General features: G+C 42.9%; 1 protein-coding gene across 2 annotated transcripts; it reads right to left on the bottom strand.

Moving 5' to 3' along the window:
- Positions 1 to 880: 880 nt before the first annotated feature.
- Positions 881 to 15,506, bottom strand: GCSAM (germinal center associated signaling and motility). Of its 2 annotated transcripts, none has more exons than XM_003935467.3 (6): positions 15,338 to 15,506; positions 11,555 to 11,623; positions 8,609 to 8,653; positions 7,203 to 7,249; positions 5,460 to 5,488; positions 881 to 3,742 (listed from the first exon to the last, which is right to left on the bottom strand). In XM_003935467.3, exons 1-6 carry the CDS (start codon positions 15,364 to 15,366, stop codon positions 3,428 to 3,430), a joined length of 534 nt encoding a protein of 177 aa, XP_003935516.2. In that variant the 5' UTR covers positions 15,367 to 15,506; the 3' UTR covers positions 881 to 3,427. The 2 variants fall into 2 exon arrangements, with proteins under 2 accessions (XP_003935516.2, XP_074260491.1); XM_074404390.1 differs by having other exon boundaries at positions 888 to 3,745.
- Positions 15,507 to 19,058: the final 3,552 nt, after the last annotated feature.

Genomic DNA, 19,058 nt, shown 5'->3' with positions numbered 1-19,058 from the left:
CAGCTAAGATCCCCAGGGTCATGCTCAGTTCAGGCTTGGTTGACATCTGGGAATCCCTAACGAGCACAGATGGTCAGGGGTCGGGGTGAATGGAAAGGGAGGGCCCTCAGACTACAGGAGACTGTCTGTGATGATCATGACCTCTCAAGGCTTCACCAAGTGCCTTGGAAAAGAGACTTCTGTAGGAAAGTAGGAAGAATTTACACTGGCACACTTAACATTTGGCAGAGCCGAGGTATGCTCAGATCAAGTGGCTTTCTGAACTTGAGGCTACAGGCTTGGAAAAGAGCAGAGATAAATGGAAACAGAGTCTACTTTTCCCTGGAGCCCTCATGGAATCCTGGAGGCTTTTCTTTCCCGTTCTGTCCATGCCCTTCCATCCCTAAAAATATCCAAAGCAACTGTCAAACAAGTTTGTCCTAAAAAACGTTAGCATTTCAACTTGTCGTCAACAGATTTTCCCGCCCTCTCTTTGCCCTCTTCCTATTTTTCTCTTCTGTTTTAAATAAGAATTTATTCACAGAATAAGGGATTATTTATAGATGCTAGTATGTATGTAAAACGGAAACCACAAAGTCTGCAGTTGTGGCATAAATTGTGCCTCTGAATTTTGGCTGTGTAGTTTTAAGACCAGCATGAGTGAGAGGGAGTTTTCTGGTTATGTCTGTGGCTTGAGAGTGATTTAACTGCGAAGGCTCAGGTTCTTTATCAGGAATAGGCATTCTTTCACTGAGGGGTTGCATCCCTAACCCCCGCACACGTCATATAAAAATGTGTGTGTATGTGAATGTGTATTTTCTGCAAAGGGGGTGCACAGCTTTTAACAGAAATCCTAAAATGTAAGGGAAACAGGATCAGTGTGACATACAGACACAGTGGGTATTTTTGGACATCAAAATTTATTTACTGGAAATTTGAGACATCCTACACATTAAGTATATTACATTCATCAGATTTTTTAACTCATTTTTTTGCTCTTAATTTACTTTTCACTGAGAAATCATAATTGTTCATCTTCTATTGGGTATCTTGAAGCACTCCCAAATGGCTCCCCCTACTCAAAAATAATTCCTTTTATAATCTCTCTTATAATTCCCTCTTATAAATCCCTATTATAATTTCATTATAAGAATAACTTTCTTTGGTTAAGCATTTTGGTAACTGTTTGGGACAGATAATGCTTTCACAGGACAAGGTTCAAACAAATGTAACTTACCATGTCATACTAAGAGTATTTCAACCAATTTACTTCCACAACGGTCAAGTAGCCATGTGAAAAATTCTAGCATCAACTCATTGAGTTGGTATTTCTGCTTTGCTGGAGGATGGCTGGTTGACCCTGAATAACCGGCTGTATCAGCATGTTTTTTCCCATACATCATAAAAGATTTTTGTTTTTCTATTCTCTTTGATATCATTTATTAGGCATCTGTAATAGATGATTTGCCTACATTAGATGTAATCCTCCTGTTGATGGGTGAAGAAGCTGAGCCTCCACTAGCATCTTCAAAGTCACAGATGGAGGAAGAGAATCCAGATTTGAATGACTGATGACCTGTCTCTTGGGTCCACACTCTTTCCTCTAAGCCATGTTACATCTTATGCAATATCCACTGCTAACATGATTACCTCCTTTTGAGGATCTGAACGTGGCCAAGGATCAGCTAGAGTTCCACGTGAAATAATTTTGCTAAAAGTAGGAAGTTAGCAGAGGACAAGTTACCAAGGTGCAGCTGGCTCTTTAGCTGAAGACCATCACCTGGCTGAAGGCTCTGCAAAGCTGTGACACATTCAAGCTCAAGCCACGGGATTTCTCCTCATTTTGGCACTTGGCACATTTGAAATAGCAAAGTTATTTTGCTCTGGTTAACTTTGAGAAGAAAACAGTAACTAAATGTACTAGGGGCCCTGTCATGTACCTGGTCAAAGGGCCTGTCTAGTAAACGTAATGTACCTACTGCTTGTCTTGACAAACCTCTTTCAAAACAAACTATTTTAGCATCCCTAAAGTTAGGACAGTAGCCATGAGTTAAACAAAACGGCAAGTAGAAGACACAGGTGTGAATACAGAAATAGTAGAATTTGCTAAAGTGTCTTGGTCTCACTCATCCGATCTGTGATTTAATATTTTTATGCCGTTTTATTGGTGCCTGCTCTCATGCATCAGTAACCAAACACATTTCTGTTAAGTTTCTCTCAAACTATGATCATTTAGGGCAGGTGTCTGCAAATGTTTTTTCCACAAAGTGCTCAAGTATATTTATTTTGGCTCTTTAGGGCCTATTGTCCATGTCACAACTACTCAACTCTCCCACGGTTGAACAATCATAGATGGTAGGTAAACAAACGAGTGTAGCTGTGCTCTGATAAATCTTTATGAAAACAGTGAGTGGGGCGATTTGGCCTGTGAGTTACAGTTTGCTGATCCCTGGTTTAGAGGATAGATACAATTTGAGGAACACTAAAGAAAAGATAAAGGAAAGTAAATAATGAGGACACACAGAGGAATGCTTATCACAGCAGGTATAGATGTGTTCACTTCCCGTGTGGACATTGTATTCATATTTTATACATATTATTAAACATATGCATTTAGTATATTGCAGAGGGCTTTCTATGTAGTATACTGGAGGACTAAATTGGAAGTCAGTAGGAAATCAGGCTCCAAATTAAGTTTTGCCACTAACTTTAATGTGTCATTGAGCAAATTATCCTCTCTGAGCCAAGAAAGGCTAGTGCGATTATGGGATCTCCAAGGATCTTTCTTCTTTATCATAGCCTGATGCTATAATTGTCTGATTAAGATTTCTAGGGAAAAATGCAAAGTTAAAGATAAAATCATATAGGTTAAAATTATGTAAACATCTGGCTTAGAGCCTCTTGATTCAATTCACATAACCAACCAGACCATGGGGGCCAACAGGTCAAAGGACACCATGTAGAAGACATGGCTTAGATGCATGGAGTGGGAGGAGCAACACAGGCTCCCATGGGGTGGGGGCTGAGCTGGAAGGTCACTGTAATGAGTAAACTCCCCCTTGGTTATACTTAGTATAATGAGTAAAGCTTCCTTGTGACTTCATAAAACAATCACGGGAACGTTTTATAAGATCCCATGCGGAAGAGTAGAACCCCTTGGGGTGTGCATAGCTTTATAGCTCCTACCACTATACTCTCCAAACCATGTAGAACCAAAGATGGTTAGCTCTTTCTCAAATGGTGGTGTTCAGGATAAAAGGTTGATCTTAGATTTTGGCTTTTGCGTGCTATCTAAGAGGGCTTGTGGTACGCAAACCGTGCTCTGCAGGGAAAGGGTTGCTATGGGAGATAAGCTAGAGGGACTTTGTATCCCGTTCCTGCTTCAGGCGGATCCCCCATCCCACCTTGTATTTGCTGGTGCTAAACAAATGCTAGTCTAACCACTTCACTATAAATGGGAAAACTGAGTCTCAGAAGGGGCCATACGTGGATGTGGCTGTTGCAGAAAGTGAGAGGAGATTCTGGGAGGCATGAGAAGTTCGTATTCATCTTCTGGGGATGGGGCATGCCTAGGGGTAGAAGACATGTGTAGAAGTGAATACTCAGTCTCAGTCCCTCCCAGGGACTCTCTGGGTCTCTCAGCTTTGCAAGGAACATTCTCATAGTACTCCTCAGCAGAGTTCCCTGATGGCCTTCTGCAGAGGACCTGATGATTGATGAGGGTATAGCACAGCTCCTCTGAGTAGGTCTGGTCAACACTGTCCTGCTGGTCAAAGGAGAGGCATCATCAAGATTTGGCCTTTTGCCATGACCTTTACACTTCAGTCTCAACACAGGCTTGTCTTGAGGGTCAAGCCTGTCTTCTATGACCACCTCCTCCCCATCTCTTGGCCACTTTTTTCTAAATGGCTGCTCCTACCCTAACCACTAGACCAGGCAGCAAGAGTGCTTACCATATAGGGCCTACTCAGGTGCATCCTCTCTGCCCCTTGTACCAGAGTGACCCCTAACCACCTGATATAGTTTGAATATTCGTTCCCTGCAACCCCAGTGTTGAAATTTGGTTGCCAGTGTTGGAGGTGGTACCTAGTGAGAGGTGTTTTGTTATGGGAGCAGACGTCTCATGAATGACTTGGTGCCATCCTCACAGTTAGGAGTGTACAGCCTGAAGAATCATGAGCCAAATAAACCTCTTTTCTTTATAAATTACTCAGCTTTGCATATTCCTTTATAGCAACACCAATGGACTAAACACTACCCATATAATTCCCAATCTCAGGGCTCTGAGGATAGCCCGTTCTCATAAAAAAGAATAATCTGAGGCCGGGCGCGGTGGCTCAAGCCTGTAATCCCAGCACTTTGGGAGGCCGAGGCGGGTGGATCACGAGGTCAAGAGATCGAGACCATCCTGGCCAACATGGTGAAACCCCGTCTCTACTAAAAATACAAAAAAATTAGCTGGGCATGGTGGCACGTGCCTGTAATCCCAGCTACTCAGGAGGCTGAGGCAGGAGAATTGCCTGAACCCGGGAGGCGGAGGTTGCGGTGAGCCGAGATCGCACCATTGCACTCCAGCCTGGGTAACAAGAGCGAAACTCCGTCTCAAAAAAAAAAAAAAAAGAAAAAAAAAAAAGAAAAAAAAGAATAATCTGGCTGAGCACGGTGGCTTACACCTGTAATCCCAGCACTTTGAGAGGCTGAGGTGGGTGGATCACCTGAGGTCAGGAGTTTGACACCAGCCTGGCCAACATGATGAAACCCCATCTCTACTGAAAGTACAAAATTAGCTGGGTGTGGTGGCAGGTGCCTGTAATCCCAGCTACTTGGGAGGCTGAGGCCGGAGAATCGCTTGAACCCAGGAGGCAGAGGTTGCAGTGAGCTGAGATCGTGCCATTGCATGCCAGTCTGGGTGAGTTTTGGTTACGATATTTAATTACCCTCTAGAGATACTTGCTTTATTAAACGGGAAAAGAACTCAAGGGAAGTTTTATGATGCAATATCATGAGATAAAAAGCAAAGCAGCAAAGTACAGGGGGAAGAGCATGGATTTTGAAGTGAAACTTACTTTTGAATCCTGGCTCCACCCCCTTGTTAGCTCTCTGGCTTTGGGGAATTATCACTTAATCACTCAGTTTCCTCATCTATAAAATGGGGGTATGAGATGCATAATAGTAGCAATATTCAAGGGTTGTTGTGATAGCTACATGAGTTGATGTGTGTAAAGCACTCAGCATGTTGTCTGCCATAAATGAAGTGGTCAGTAAATGTAAGTTCCTTTCAGTAAGTTATACAGCAGAGGTGACTGCTGCTCTGCCACCAGGCCCTGCATATGCCACCTGCGTCCACAAGCACTGATGTCTAAAGTCCTCCATGTGAGCGTCAGAAAGGATCTCGGAGGCCAACTTCTTCTGCCATTTAGGATGTCTGCACTTCTATCATCATCTCAAAAAATAGCTTAGCTTAGAGATGTTCTTATTACCTGGATGGGAGTAGATGACATTCCTTTATCTGGAGAAAGAAAACACACTCAATGAATTTCAGGTTATGGGGAGATTTGCGAGGAGGAGCAGGGGAGACAGAATATAAATAACTAAAAGAAACAGCTGGGATAGCTCTTCTCAGCCTATTCTGATCTACAGCACATCCCTGGCGAGTGACAGTGCCTGTAAACAAGTCACAGCCGGGGAGCTGTGCCTAGTCTGAGAGGTGAGAGGAGGGAGACCCATTTGGTTGGTCTTTGGATAGGAAATCAGTTTCTCCCTCCAGCTCTCTTTCCCGCCTTCCCTACCCCGACTCCTTCCTTAAACAAAATTTATTTTCATTCCTTACACAAATTCAGTGCCTCTGCATCAGGCACTGGGGAGGCAAAGAAGAATCAGAAACAGTCCCTGTCGTCAAGGGGCTCACAAGCTAGCACAGGATACAGACAAGGGAGTGTGAGAGATCCATACTATGAAGTGAGGGCCATTGTTTCTACTGTAGGTGACGGGATGCTGGTGGTGTGAAAGCTGGTGTTCAAGGAGTTTTGCAGAACAGGAAACTCTTAAGCTAAATATTCCTATTCCTATACCTGCTGGCAGATAACAAATAAGCTGGGCAATTTTTCAAAGCCTAGTTATAACCAAATGGCTCTGGCCATCCAGCAAAAAGGCAAACTGACACCCTTGCTATTCTCTTGCAAAGACACCAGCTCCATAAGCAAACATGTGCCCTTGTGTCTACAGAGGAGGCTACCATATAGTACATGGATTGACATTTTCTTGGTCCTCTCATCCTGGATTTCCACATCTCCATAAGCTCCTATCCATCTAAAACTTCCCTGATTATCGTTACAAGAAAAGCAACTTCAGCATAGAGTTTTAGCATCTGGTCTTATTTCTATCATGTTTTGTTCTGATGGAAATTGAGGTTCCCTGGGACCCACCATTCCCAGAGTGAAGTGGATAGGGTGGGAGGGCTATATCATTCACGTACACATCTTGCAGTGCTAGATTTTAAGATTCTGTGTAGATGAACTAGGTTCTCCTCCTTAACTAAGGGAGGCAAAGTCAAAACTCTTCCATTTTTCTTCTTCAGAAACACAATGGCCTGTCCTCAGGCTTACACTTTCTTATTTTTATTTTTAGGTGTGATATAATGCACCACGCTCTCCTTCTAGAATTCTTCTCTCTCCTTAACTTCAATGCTTTTCTATCACCAGAGACTATTGCACCAGCCTCCTAAGTGATCTTCTGGTATCTGCTCTTGCCACCCTCTGCTGCAATTTGTTCTCTGCACAGCAACCTGGGTGATATCTTTAATACAAATCTAATCATATTTGCCCCTTGTGTAAAGCCAGTATCTCCTAGAGCTCTCGAGACAAAGATGAAAATCTTAAACTTGGCCAGGAGGCCCCACCCCCTTTCTATCCCAGGGTGGCTTTCTTGCACTTTCTTCTAAGTGCCTTTCTCCTCCGTCTTTTGTATCCCTGCCCCCAGTCACTGCCTTTATCCCCCAGGCCTCAGGCACTAACCGAGGAATATGGAGATTAATGAGCCAATTCCTGCTTCAATGAGCTCACCATCTAGTGAGGAAAAAACACATGCCATTGGATACATTGCAGCAAAATGTGTAGATATTATAATTGAAATATGCCCAAGGGTCTTTGGGAGGATGGAGAAGAGGCAGTTTGGAAATGTAAGTCTTATCAAAAAGTGAAAATGATAGGAAATCAACAACTTACTTTCGTTTTGGGAATCTCGCCTCTTTTCTAAAGTGTGTATTTTCTTCCTGTAAAAGCAAAGCAAATTGTTTTAATATTCAGAAACTCTCAAAGGAAATTATACAAAACGATAAAACTTATTTTCACTCTTTTTTAAAGTTATATGCCTTGTATAATACCTCCTTCAGCATGCATGAGTTAAATAAAAAAGAAAAAAGTAAAAGATGAGGCCAAGTAGAAATATATTCTTTTGTGCCTCTCTCTCTCTCTCTCTCTCTCTCTCTCTCTCTCTCTCTCTCTTTCTCTCTCTCTCTCTCCTCCCCTCTCTCTTTTCTAAATCTGATAGGGAATTTATTTATAGTTGGGGAAATATGATGTTATCATAGGTTACATTTTTTGAGACTTTTTTTTTCTAACAAAGTACTAATTTCTTTTGTATCATGTGCATGAAGGATCCAGGGTTATTTTCAATCTCGATTCTAATCTATGATCTCCAAAACAAACAAACAAAGAAACAAACACACACACTCTTCCCATAAGGGGACACTGTATAAAAGACCCCCTGAAGGCCGGGCGCAGTGGCTCAAGCCTGTAATCCCAGCACTTTGGGAGGCCGAGGCGGGTGGATCACGAGGTCAAGAGATCGAGACCATCCTGGTCAACATGGTGAAACCCCGTCTCTACTAAAAATACAAAAAAATTAGCTGGGCATGGTGACGCGTGCCTGTAATCCCAGCTACTCAGGCAGCTGAGGCAGGAGAATTGCCTGAACCCAGGAGGCGGAGGTTGCGGTGAGCCGAGATGGCGCCATTGCACTTCAGCCTGGGTAACTCCATCTCAAAAAAAAAAAAAAAAAAAAAAAGACCCCCTGAAAAAAATGCAATATAAATATAATGGAAAACCACCATCATTTCAGTAGACAGGGACATCTGCTGTGTGGGTGACCATATGTCCTGGTTTGCCTCAGTCTGGTTAAGGTCATTATCAATCACTTAGCAAGCTTTAACTATTTTTAGCATCCCTTTCACTCTCAAATGTATCTTAGTTTAGATGATAAATTATATGATCACCCCGACTGTACATTCTACGTGCAAGGGATAGAAATGTGTGCTTCGGAACACGCAGACTCAGATTTGCAGCGTGAAAAACAGGCGTTTTTTTTTTTTTCTATGTTAGTAGCTAGTTTCATCTTTGCTTCTGAGGCTTTCCTGTTTGAGGACAGCATGCCACCCATGAGCCTATTGTTCCTGTTTCTCGTCAAATTGGAAGAATTGCTTCCCTGATTGACTCTCAGGTGATTTCATCTGGGCTAGTGACAGGATTCCGCTGTGGCCACAGACAGCAGGGAGTTCACAAGTAACTTACAGCAAATACCATGTTGAAACCACACTTAGGGAAATAACTCCTAAAAACAACTGTCCACTTACCATGGAAGGCAGAAACGCCCTTCAGCGATGTGGTGATCCCAGCATCTAAAATACCCAAGAGAAATGGCAAATCATAAGATTGATTTCTACAACTTTGTTAAGGTGACTCCTTTCATTTTGCCATTTCTGTGGAAAACCTTTTCTCTCCGCAAGTGTGTTTCATCCTAGGGAACTGGGACACTTCTTTCACGGTAGTATGCCTTTGTCCTCCTAGGATGAAGATAATACTATCAAATTCCTAATCAGGAAAAGAGCTTTCTGCGGTGTTCCCAGCAAAGGGAAAATGTTTTCTCACCCTCAATTCTGGTAATTGACTTGGTTCCCATGTAATAAAGAACACATAAGTGTTATCTCCAGAAAATCAAGATACAAATGTGGAAATTTTAGAAATCCTTTTTTTCAGGCATGGGTCAGGCAATATCTGTATAGCATTTTACTGTACTCTGAATTTCTCCAACTTACAGCATATTGCAATCATTTGCTCACTTGTCTATATTCTACACTAGAACGTGAGCTTCACAAAGCTGGGGACCATATTGATCTTGTTCACCATGGTATGTGTTGCCAGTGATGTCTGGCACACATTATGTGATTTTTCAATAAATATTTGACGAAGATATGAATACAGAATGAATAGCCAAGGACAGAGCAACTCTGATGCAGGAGATCAGCAAGTCCAACACCTTGACTTCAACGATATAGTTAAATAACAGGACTTCTCTCTCTCATAGCACGAAGGCTTAGAATCTCCCTCCAGTCCGACATCTAGGTAATGTCTAAGTATCATTCTGCACATCTGTCTGAATTTGAGGTATAGTCAGCTATCTACATGGTTGAATGTGAAAGCCCTTTACAAAGTTGCACGTATGTCAGTTACAGTACGTCAAAACCTTTGGAAAACACCATCCAAAAATGTCCCCCAGTGAGCTTTCCCATGGCATCAGGAGGCGCAGTGGAGGAGAGGCTGACTGCATCATGACCTTGGTTGGCTGTGGCCGCCTGCTTGACTGAGCATTCTGACAGCCTCTAAGATCTACGTGTCATCATCAAAGCCTTTGGATTCCAGAGGCACAGCTGCAGCTCTTCCTCTTCTTTAGGTTACCTTCAATGTGCTCCAAGCCGTTTGCTTATATCTCTGCTTTATTGCTAAGGAGACATCATAAGAAAACTGCTGAATCGCACCAAAGCTAACAAATCAGGTTCACTGAGGAAAATGAGTGAGATGAGAAAACGGGGATGATTTTGAGAGAGAGTCTCTGAACTCCTGAGGCCACAGTTTTTAAACCTATAAGAGAGGATATGTGTGTACTGCTTAACCATGGAGTCATAAGAATAAGATGAGATTTAATATGAGCACAAACTATTTGTAAGCTGGCTGTTATTCTACTCGACTTTTCTGCAATTTATTCTTGGATTTCAACGTGGTTGTTTTGGTGTGGAATGGGTTCAGACAGCCTCCATGAAGTAAACCAGACAAATCTCTGTAACCTTAGGCTACATGTCAGCAACTTGAGGTATCTGTCTCTTTCACAAAGACTTCTCTGGCTCTCTGGTCTACCCAATCTCTCCCTTGTTATAATGCCACGGCCCTTCTGATTTATCATTTGAACTGTATGCTTTAACATGTGCCCAACGATACCCCCCAAAATATATAATTCTCAACTTGCCCTGAAAAAATGCACCCTGTTGGGAGGAATCTCTGGGTCTGCAGCCCCTAACATGGGCATTGGTATTAAATAACAACAGTGCTTGCGTTTTTAATTGTTCCTCTTTCAAAATCTCCTCCTGAAACCATGTGAAAAGCACAGTAACTTTACAGGCCACAGAACAACCGACCTTGTCACCCGTTGGGATTCTTGGACCCTGGAACATTAGTTCCTGTTAGAGACAAGCTGCCTCTGAAAACCCCCTCGGAGCAGGCTGACTGTTTTTCCCCCTCTGCTCTGCAGCAGGTGCATTCTTGAACCCCTACCTAGGCGCCACAGCGAGGCTGCCAAACGTGCTACAATTAAGCAAAGCCCGATTACGGACTTCCTGGCAGCTTGAGGGAGGGCAGGGAAAGCATATGTTGGTTATCCATACTTGTAAATTTCTGTTTGACACATATCTGTAAAAAAAATCCTGGTTTCTCTTTTTTTTTTTTTTAAAAAAACTGCCACCACAAAAGTCACAGGGTGATGTATTATAGTTCTGTTACAAGTGAACTCTCTCTGTGCTTGTTACCAGCAGGTAGATTACCTCAGTCCTGAAACTCCCTTATGCCCCTCTCACCCCCATAGAACACCACAAACTCCTTACAGGCCCTGTCTTGTAAGCGCGTGGCTGCCTCCTCTGATTGTTACAAAGCAGCCCGGCAGGTTCATAAAACTTGCTTGCCTGACTCTGGGTCTATTCGTCTTTCTCTTGGCCAAACTTAGAGTTCCATACTTTAATTATTCCCTCCCTTAGAGAGAATTCTTTAGGGCTGGACATTTTCTGTTCAAAAAGAATTAATGAGGTGGTCTTTGTTTAGCCGCAACAGGGCGACCACAATGGTCTCTCCCCTAACTTTCTAAAAATTATCGTAACGTGGGGGATGTGGTCACCTCAGAAATAGATGCCGACAGCTTAAAATAAAACGGCTAGGGTGCAGGCTGAGCAGGGTGGAGGTACCTGAGATAGACAAACAAAAGGACAACAGGAAACAAGGTCCCTTATTTTATGACGGGGCATAACGGGGACTAACAGGGTCTTAGTTCTTGTTGCTAGGAGTTACATTAGCTTCCAGCAAAGCAGCACATCTTCTTAACGTTTTCAAACTTTTTTTTTTTGTCCTGTCTTCGCATTTGCTGCTATTGCAACTGATGCTGGTCTGAACAGGGCCCTCTCTTGCTGGGATATGAAGTTCAGGACTCTTCATTCTCCCTGGGCAAAGGCTGGGAGGAGTCTGGTTGACTTTGCTCTCACCTGGATGTTCTCTGTTTGGGGCTTTGCATTCTCAGATTCCAAGGCACCTCTTGAGTGTTCTGTTGCCACCTGAAATTCAACATATCAGAGACAGGCTAAGTATTTCCTAACCAGGCCTGCCACTTCTTTTCATAATTTTTACAAATTTCCTCTTTTCTGCTATTTGTGTGCAACTCTGAAATTGCCTGGTTGCCCTCACACATGTTAATACTCTTTCCTCAAGTACATGTCACAGGCTACCTTGGCGCTGACATGCTCTCCGTGGCCACAGTGACAGCCCACCGATGTCCTCCAGCCTCCATGAACAAGTGATCCTAAGTCTGTTTTCAAATATTTAGGGATCCTCATCGTGACCCTAAGAGTATCTGTCCAGAGAGAGGGCCGAGGTCCTGAGCCATCATGATCTCTCTGGTGCAGTTCCATGAGCTGTATGCAAGCAATGGGGAAGGGTACTGGCTTTGTCGTGTGTAAATCACAACGTATTTCACAGAAAGCATGGGAGGCGGAGAACAGGGGATCGAAGGAGAAGACAAGGATTGAATAAAGAAAATAAGCTGGGCGCGGTGGCTCAAGCCTGTAATCCCAGCACTTTGGGAGGCCGAGACGGGTGGATCACAAGGTCGAGAGATCGAGACCATCTGGTCAACATGGTGAAACCCCGTCTCTACTAAAAATACAAAAAAAAATTAGCTGGGCATGGTGGCACGTGCCTGTAATCCTAGCTACTCAGGAGGCTGAGGCAGGAGAATTGCCTGAACCCAGGAGGCGGAGGTTGCGGTGAGCCGAGATCGCGCCATTGCACTCCAGCCTGGGTAACAAGAGCGAAACTCCGTCTCAAAAAAAAAAAATAAAATAAAAAAATAAACGGGTTCACTGTTTGGGATAGATTTCTGCATACCCGTCTTTCCATTTGTTGGGGATTGAGGGTATGAGGATAAAGAAACTAACACTTAAACATTATTTACTATATGCCAGTCATTTTATGTGTTATATTTCATTTAATCCCAGAATAAATCCATATGGTAGACATTATCATTTTATTTTCTTATACCGATGAGGGAAGTGAGGCCCAAAATGCTAGGCAACTGGTCTGAAGATTCACAACCACTAATGGGGAAAAGCTGGGTTTGCAGCTGGCAGGTCCCTTCCTCTGAGACTCAGCTCCTCTCATGAAATAATGTGTGTCATTCTATCCTGTGGAAAATTTCCCCAGCTTCTTAGCTTATTTGGTCTGGAGAGACATGATGGGGGGCAGTGTGCTGATTGGATGATAACTGGGTGTTAGGGTGACACCAGTCACCCTAAATTAGATACCAGTATCTAAAATTAGATACCAGCGTATATAAGAAAATTAGATACCAGTATATAAAAGACTTCTGAATATGTTAAGGGAAACATTTTATTTAATTATTTTAATTAATATATTTTTAAGACTGGGTCTCATTTTGTTGCTCAGGCTGGCCTCAAACTCCTGGGCTCAAGCAGTCTTCCTACCTCAGTCTACTGAGTAGCTGGGACTACGGGTGCATGCCATTGCACTTGGTTCAAGGGAGACTTTTTTTTTTTTTTTGAGACGGAGTTTCGCTCTTGTTACCCAGGCTGGAGTGCAATGGCGTGATCTCGGCTTACCGCAACCTCCGCCTCCTGGGTTCAAGCAATTCTCCTGCCTCAGCCTCCTGAGTAGCTGGGATTACAGGCACGTGCCACCATGCCCAGCTAATTTTTTGTATTTTTAGTAGAGACAGGGTTTCACTATGTTGACCGGGATGGTCTCGATCTCTCGACCTCGTGATCCACCCACCTCGGCCTCCCAAAGTGCTGGGATTACAGGCTTGAGCCACCGCGCCCGGCTGGAGACTTTTTAAATCATCATAGAAATAAAGATGTTGGGCAAACCGATCAACTATTTTGAGAAAAATTTATATATGACACCATATATTGAATATATGTTGCCAAATGTAAAATAATAAAACTTATATGAGTGAATTTGTCTCATCTTAGGATGAGCAAAGAATTTTAAGCATAAATACAATGGCAGAAACCAAAAAGCTTTCTAGATTTAAAATTCAATTTTCTTTAAAATATAATAAATACAAAACCATAAGAAGTCCAAATAAGCACAAGCTGTGTATACCTTGGGAAAAGTTTTTTTCTTACATAAAACAAAATTTTATAGTAAAAAAAAATTTAAAGTTTTTTTGGGGGGACGTTTATGAGAATGGACTAATTTCTTCAAAAACAAATAGTTTTTTACTATCAATAAAACAGAATAAATCAAAATAAAAACAGGCAAAAAAATTACTGGCTTTTCACAGATGAAGAAATACAAACAGCTAATGAATACAGACATTTAAATAAGCAGAATGTATCTAGTGTTATTAGTAGTTATAAATGCAATGACCATTTTTTTTGTTAGAATTTCTGTATTTTCCAATTTTGTTATTACAAACACATAGTAAGGTCATAATTTTTACCCCTACACCAAAGTTCTAAAAAACAAATTCCATGTGTGAGTTCAATCAGGACTTTCCAACTCATATCATTTCTGTATTTCATTTGTTTTTTTCAGGACGATAATTTCTTTATGTTTCCAGTCAATGATCTACCACTTATTAAGTGCCTGTGATGTGCCAGAAACAATTCCAGGAACCAGGAATTCAAAAATAAATAAGAAATAATCACTACATTTGAGCAGCTCATATCTAGTAGTAAAAATAGCAATTTCTGTAATTGTTAGAACAAATGCTGGAGTAGAAGATTGACAAGAGACTGTGAGGTCCCAGGGTAGAGAAGTCTCAGATCACATGATTCTCAGGAAGGGACCTGAGATAGTCCATAGGGCCACCAATCCTCTTTTCGGCCAGTAGTCAAAAGTGGGCTACCAATTTTTGCCTGTGTTCCACTCTCCAATGACATGAACTGAGACCTGGGATTCCAGACATAACCCTGTGAAAACCCCCCACTGGCTGGCTTACTCTCTCTAGACTGCTCCATTTTATATCCTAGAGATTACTTTGTCTTTGGTGGCACTAGTTTTTTTTTTTTTTTTTTTTTTTTGGTTTTTTTTTTTGTTGTTGTTTTGTTTTGTTTTGTTTTGTTTTGTTTTCCACAATGGCTGCTTTGATATTAAGGAAGATGATGGTCAAAAAACGAAAACAAAAAATATCTACTAATTTTGAACCCTACTTTGTGTCAGGCACTATGCTAGCACCATACACAGTAGAACCCTCTAAGGTAGATACTGTGTTATTTCTACTCAAAGAAGCTGAGGTCCAGAAAAGTAAATCTAAGTTCTCTGCCTATTTAATTTAGATGACCTCTGCTTACCTGCTCGCAGGGAGTGCATACCAAAGGGCGTCTCAAGGTGGCAGGAAGCTTGCTATTTATTTCAAACTTAAAATAGTGGCTGAAAAGTGGTGGTGATTTTGACCTCCTTGTGGAACATTAAGAGCTCAGGAGAGCATCTCCTTCCCAGGCCTTTCAGAAAGTTGTTTCATTTCTTAGATGGTAACCTATTATACAAACCGTCCTTAGTAAAGTCTTTCTACCTTTCAGCTATTCTCCATCAACTTCCCACTATGATTCCTGGGAGAGGGCAAATTCTAGGAGAAATTTAACGTGGCATCTGACACAGAATAGGCACTGAAGGCTTGGCAGTTTCCTTACCCAACTACTTTCTACCCCAACTTAGTGTGCTGGCTGTATACTAACTTTCTTTTTCTCTTCCTTGCTGCATTGGCCTGCCCCTTCTCCTCTGCTCTCCTGTAGGGAGTCTAGACTTACCTGTTCTCTCTCAGCAGACAGTTTCCCATTCTCTCAGTCCTCTCAGGGGCCTCCCCTCTGTCCCTTTATCACTTCCTTCTTGCCTTGTGCTCTGACAGGGCGACTCCTGACTTAAAGAAAGGGCTGTGTGGCTCTGGCCACCCGTGCAGACACAGTAGAAAGGAGAAGGGTGTCTCTGCAGAGGGGAGGAAGAGGCCGGGGGAGGAGCGTTAGAGGCACACACGTGCAGAATGTCCTAACATGTCAGTGCCTGAATGAACCTGGCTGTTGGCCATAACCAGCAACTACCCGTCAATGAGAGCTTCAAACCTCTGGGGAATTTCAGGTCTGAAATTACAGATGGGCCATGGGAGTTTTTCCACTGCAGATATTTACGTTTATTAAATGATGTTGCCTTGTTAGAAAAGTCAGGAGGTTAAAACAAAAAGTCAAGCCACAGGCCGGGCGTGGTGACTCACACCTGTAATCCAAGCACTTTGGAGGCTAAGGCGGGTGGATCACCTGAGGTCGGGAGTTCACCAGCCTGACCAATATGGTGAAACCCCATCTTTATAATAAAAAAAAAAAATTAAATTAAATTAAAAAGTTTTTAAAAAGTCAAGCCACAGACCTATAGAAAATATGGTATTAACAACTCTCAAATGTGAAAAGAAACATCTGATAACAAAATGGTCAAAATATTTGAACAGACATTTCACCAAAGGAACTATGCAAATGAATATTAAAAGATGCTAAACATTGTAGTCATTAGGGAAATGTAAGTCCATAATGACACACTTTTACACACTTATTACAATGGCTATAAAACCCTGACAATATCAAGTCCTGACAAGGTACACAGAGCAACTGGAAGTCTCATGCATTGCTGATGAGAATGCAGAATGACAGCCTTTTTGGAAAGAAGTGATAAGGACATAAGGCAGGGAATTATTGGGTAGAAGAGGGTGGCTCCCCAACAAAGGTCCCACCCTCAAGCCTTGAGACCGCAGCCCTAAATGGTAATAGTTACCCCTGTTTTCCTGCTTAAATATTACTTTTTAGCCTGTATAGCTCCCCTATCTTTTTTTTTTTTTTTTTTTTTTTTGAGACGCAGTTTCGCTCTTATTACCCAGGCTGGAGTGCAATGGCGCGATCTCGGCTCACAGCAACCTCCGCCTCCTGGGTTCAGGCAATTCTCCTGCCTCAGCCTCCTGAGTAGCTGGGATTACAGGCACGCGCCACCATGCCCAGCTAATTTTTGTATTTTTAGTAGAGACAGGGTTTTACCATGTTGACCAGGATGGTCTCGATCTCTTGACCTCATGATCCACCCGCCTCAGCCTCCCAAAGTGCTGGGATTACAGGCTTGAGCCACCGCGCCCGGCCAAGCTCCCCTATCTTGTGCCCATATAAACCCCAGACCTCAGCTGGCAGAGAGAAAAGTGGATGAACATCGAGAGGAGAAGAAGCAACCGAGCATCAGAGATGTGGCTGAACTTCAGACGGCATGATTTTGGAGAGGAGCCTGGCCAGAGACAGTCAGGAGGGAAAGATCACCTTCTTTCTGCAACATCCCGTTTCCCGCTCCCCTTCCACTGAGAGCCACTTCCACCATTTTAAGAAAATCCTCCGCATTCATTACCTTTCAAACACTTCATGCAACCTGATTTTTCCTGGACACTGAACAAGAACCTGGGTACGAAGACGACAGGGTATAAAAGGCTGTCACCTTGACTTTCCACTGAGTAGGTTAACACTTAGCTGTCCATGGATGGCAACTGCTAAAAGAGCAATAATTGTAACACATCCCTAGACACTGCCATTGGGGTGGAGCCCAAGAGTGCTCACCCCAGCCCTGGCACCTACTCGCCTGTGTGCGCCCACTCCCACAAGGAGTTTGAGCAAGGTGGTGGCCAAGTAAGCAGGCCACATCCCTGTTGCAAGTCCCACGAAGGAGTCAAGGGAACTCACATCTCAGAAGTATGGCAATTTCTTATGAAATTGAACATAGACTTACTGTACAACATAGCAATTCTACTCCTAGGCATTTAGCCAAGTGAAACTTATGTCCTCTAAGAATGTGTATACGCATTTTTCTATGTGCTTTACTCATAATAGCCAAAAAAAAAAAAAAACAAAAAAAAAAACCCTGGACATAGCCCAACTGATCTTCATTGAGTGACTGGCTAAACACACTCTGTGTTACATCCACACAACAGAATCCTGCCGGCCCATCATTGAAAAAAAGTGGACTATTAATACATGTAAGAACCTGTATCAATCTTTTTTTTTTTTTTTTTTTTTTTTTGAGACGGAGTTTCGCTCTTGTTACTCAAGCTGGAGTGCAATGGCGCAATCTCGGCTCACCGCAACCTCCGCCTCCTGGGTTCAGGCAATTCTCCTGCCTCAGCCTCCTGAGTAGCTGGGATTACAGGCACACGCCACCATGCCCAGCTAATTTTTTGTATTTTTAGTAGAGACGGGGTTTCACCGTGTTGACCAGGATGGTCTCGATCTCTTGACCTCGTGATCCACCCGCCTCGGCCTCCCAAAGTGCTGGGATTACAGGCTTGAGCCACCGCGCCCGGCCAGAACCTGTATCAATCTTAAATGCATTGTGCTAAGTGAAAGAGACCAGACTTAAAGCCTACCTTCTGTGACATTCAAGATAAGGTGAAAGCATAGGAACAGAAAACATATCAGTGCTGCCAGGAGCAAAAAGTGGGGGAGGTGTTGACTTTCAAAGGACAGGAGGGAATTTTTTGTTGTTCTTTATCTTGATTGTGGTGGTGGCCACATGACTGTATGCATTTCTCATAATTCATAAGAACTATATACTAATAAGGGTATATTTCACTCTAAGTAAATGAATCTCAATAGAAAAAAAAGGTTAAAAGAAAGAAATTTGTGGACAGGAATCATGGATTTTTGTATTATCCTTGTATTTGATGGCTGTTTTCAGTTTGGTCACTCATCTGTTTGTTTATTCCTTTCACAAGTATGTGTCGAGTGCCTACTATGTGCTGGACACTGTGGGTTCAATGGTAAAAAAAGCAGATACAGACTGCTCTTGTGAAGTTTCTTGAAAGAAAACAAAGTGCAGAATATTTTATTGCTTGTCCTTGAGTGATATAAAGGTCATATCTAAAACACACAGGAGAAGGATGAGGAGTGGGCTTAGAAGAAATAATTTCACCAGCCGGGCGCGGTGGCTCAAGCCTGTAATCCCAGCACTTTGGGAGGCCGAGGCGGGTGGATCACGAGGTCAGGAGATCGAGACCATCCTGGTCAACATGGTGAAACCCCGTCTCTACTAAAAACACAAAAAAATTAGCTGGGCATGGTGGCACGTGCCTGTAATCCCAGCTACTCAGGAGACTGAGGCAGGAGAATCGCCTGAACCCAGGAGGCGGAGGTTGTGGTGAGCCGAGATCACACCATTGCACTCCAGCCTGGGTAACAAGAGCGAAACTCCGTCTCAAAAAAAAAAAAAGAAGAAGAAGAAATAATTTCAGAGAAACTATGTGGTACCAGTGTGCAACCCCAGATTCACCCCACATCATTCTTTTCCTTATAGCTACTCTCCAGACTTCCTTTTGGCTCTGTGAGGGATTTCCAGGACATCTTATTAAAAATGGAAGAAAGGCGGCCGGGCGCGGTGGCTCAAGCCTGTAATCCCAGCACTTTGGGAGGCCGAGGCAGGTGGATCACGAGGTCAAGAGATCAGGCCGGGCGCGGTGGC

Source organism: Saimiri boliviensis, chromosome 8 (assembly GCF_048565385.1).
Source record: "Saimiri boliviensis isolate mSaiBol1 chromosome 8, mSaiBol1.pri, whole genome shotgun sequence".
NCBI lineage: Eukaryota > Metazoa > Chordata > Mammalia > Primates > Cebidae > Saimiri > Saimiri boliviensis.
This window is presented reverse-complemented; position numbering and strand designations above follow the sequence as displayed.

What these genes read in the sequence shown, in the direction of transcription:
- GCSAM (XM_074404390.1), bottom strand. Translation starts at nt 15,366, where the DNA reads ATGGGAAACTGTCTGCTGAGAGAGAACAG. An exon ending in CCCAAACAGAGAACATCCAG is followed by an intron (nt 8,654 to 11,554) that starts GTGAGAGCAAAG and finishes TGGGTATTTTAG; the next exon opens with ATGCTGGGATCACCACATCG. An exon ending in TGTCATCTACTCCCATCCAG is followed by an intron (nt 3,746 to 5,459) that starts GTAATAAGAACA and finishes TCCTTTGACCAG; the next exon opens with CAGGACAGTGTTGACCAGAC.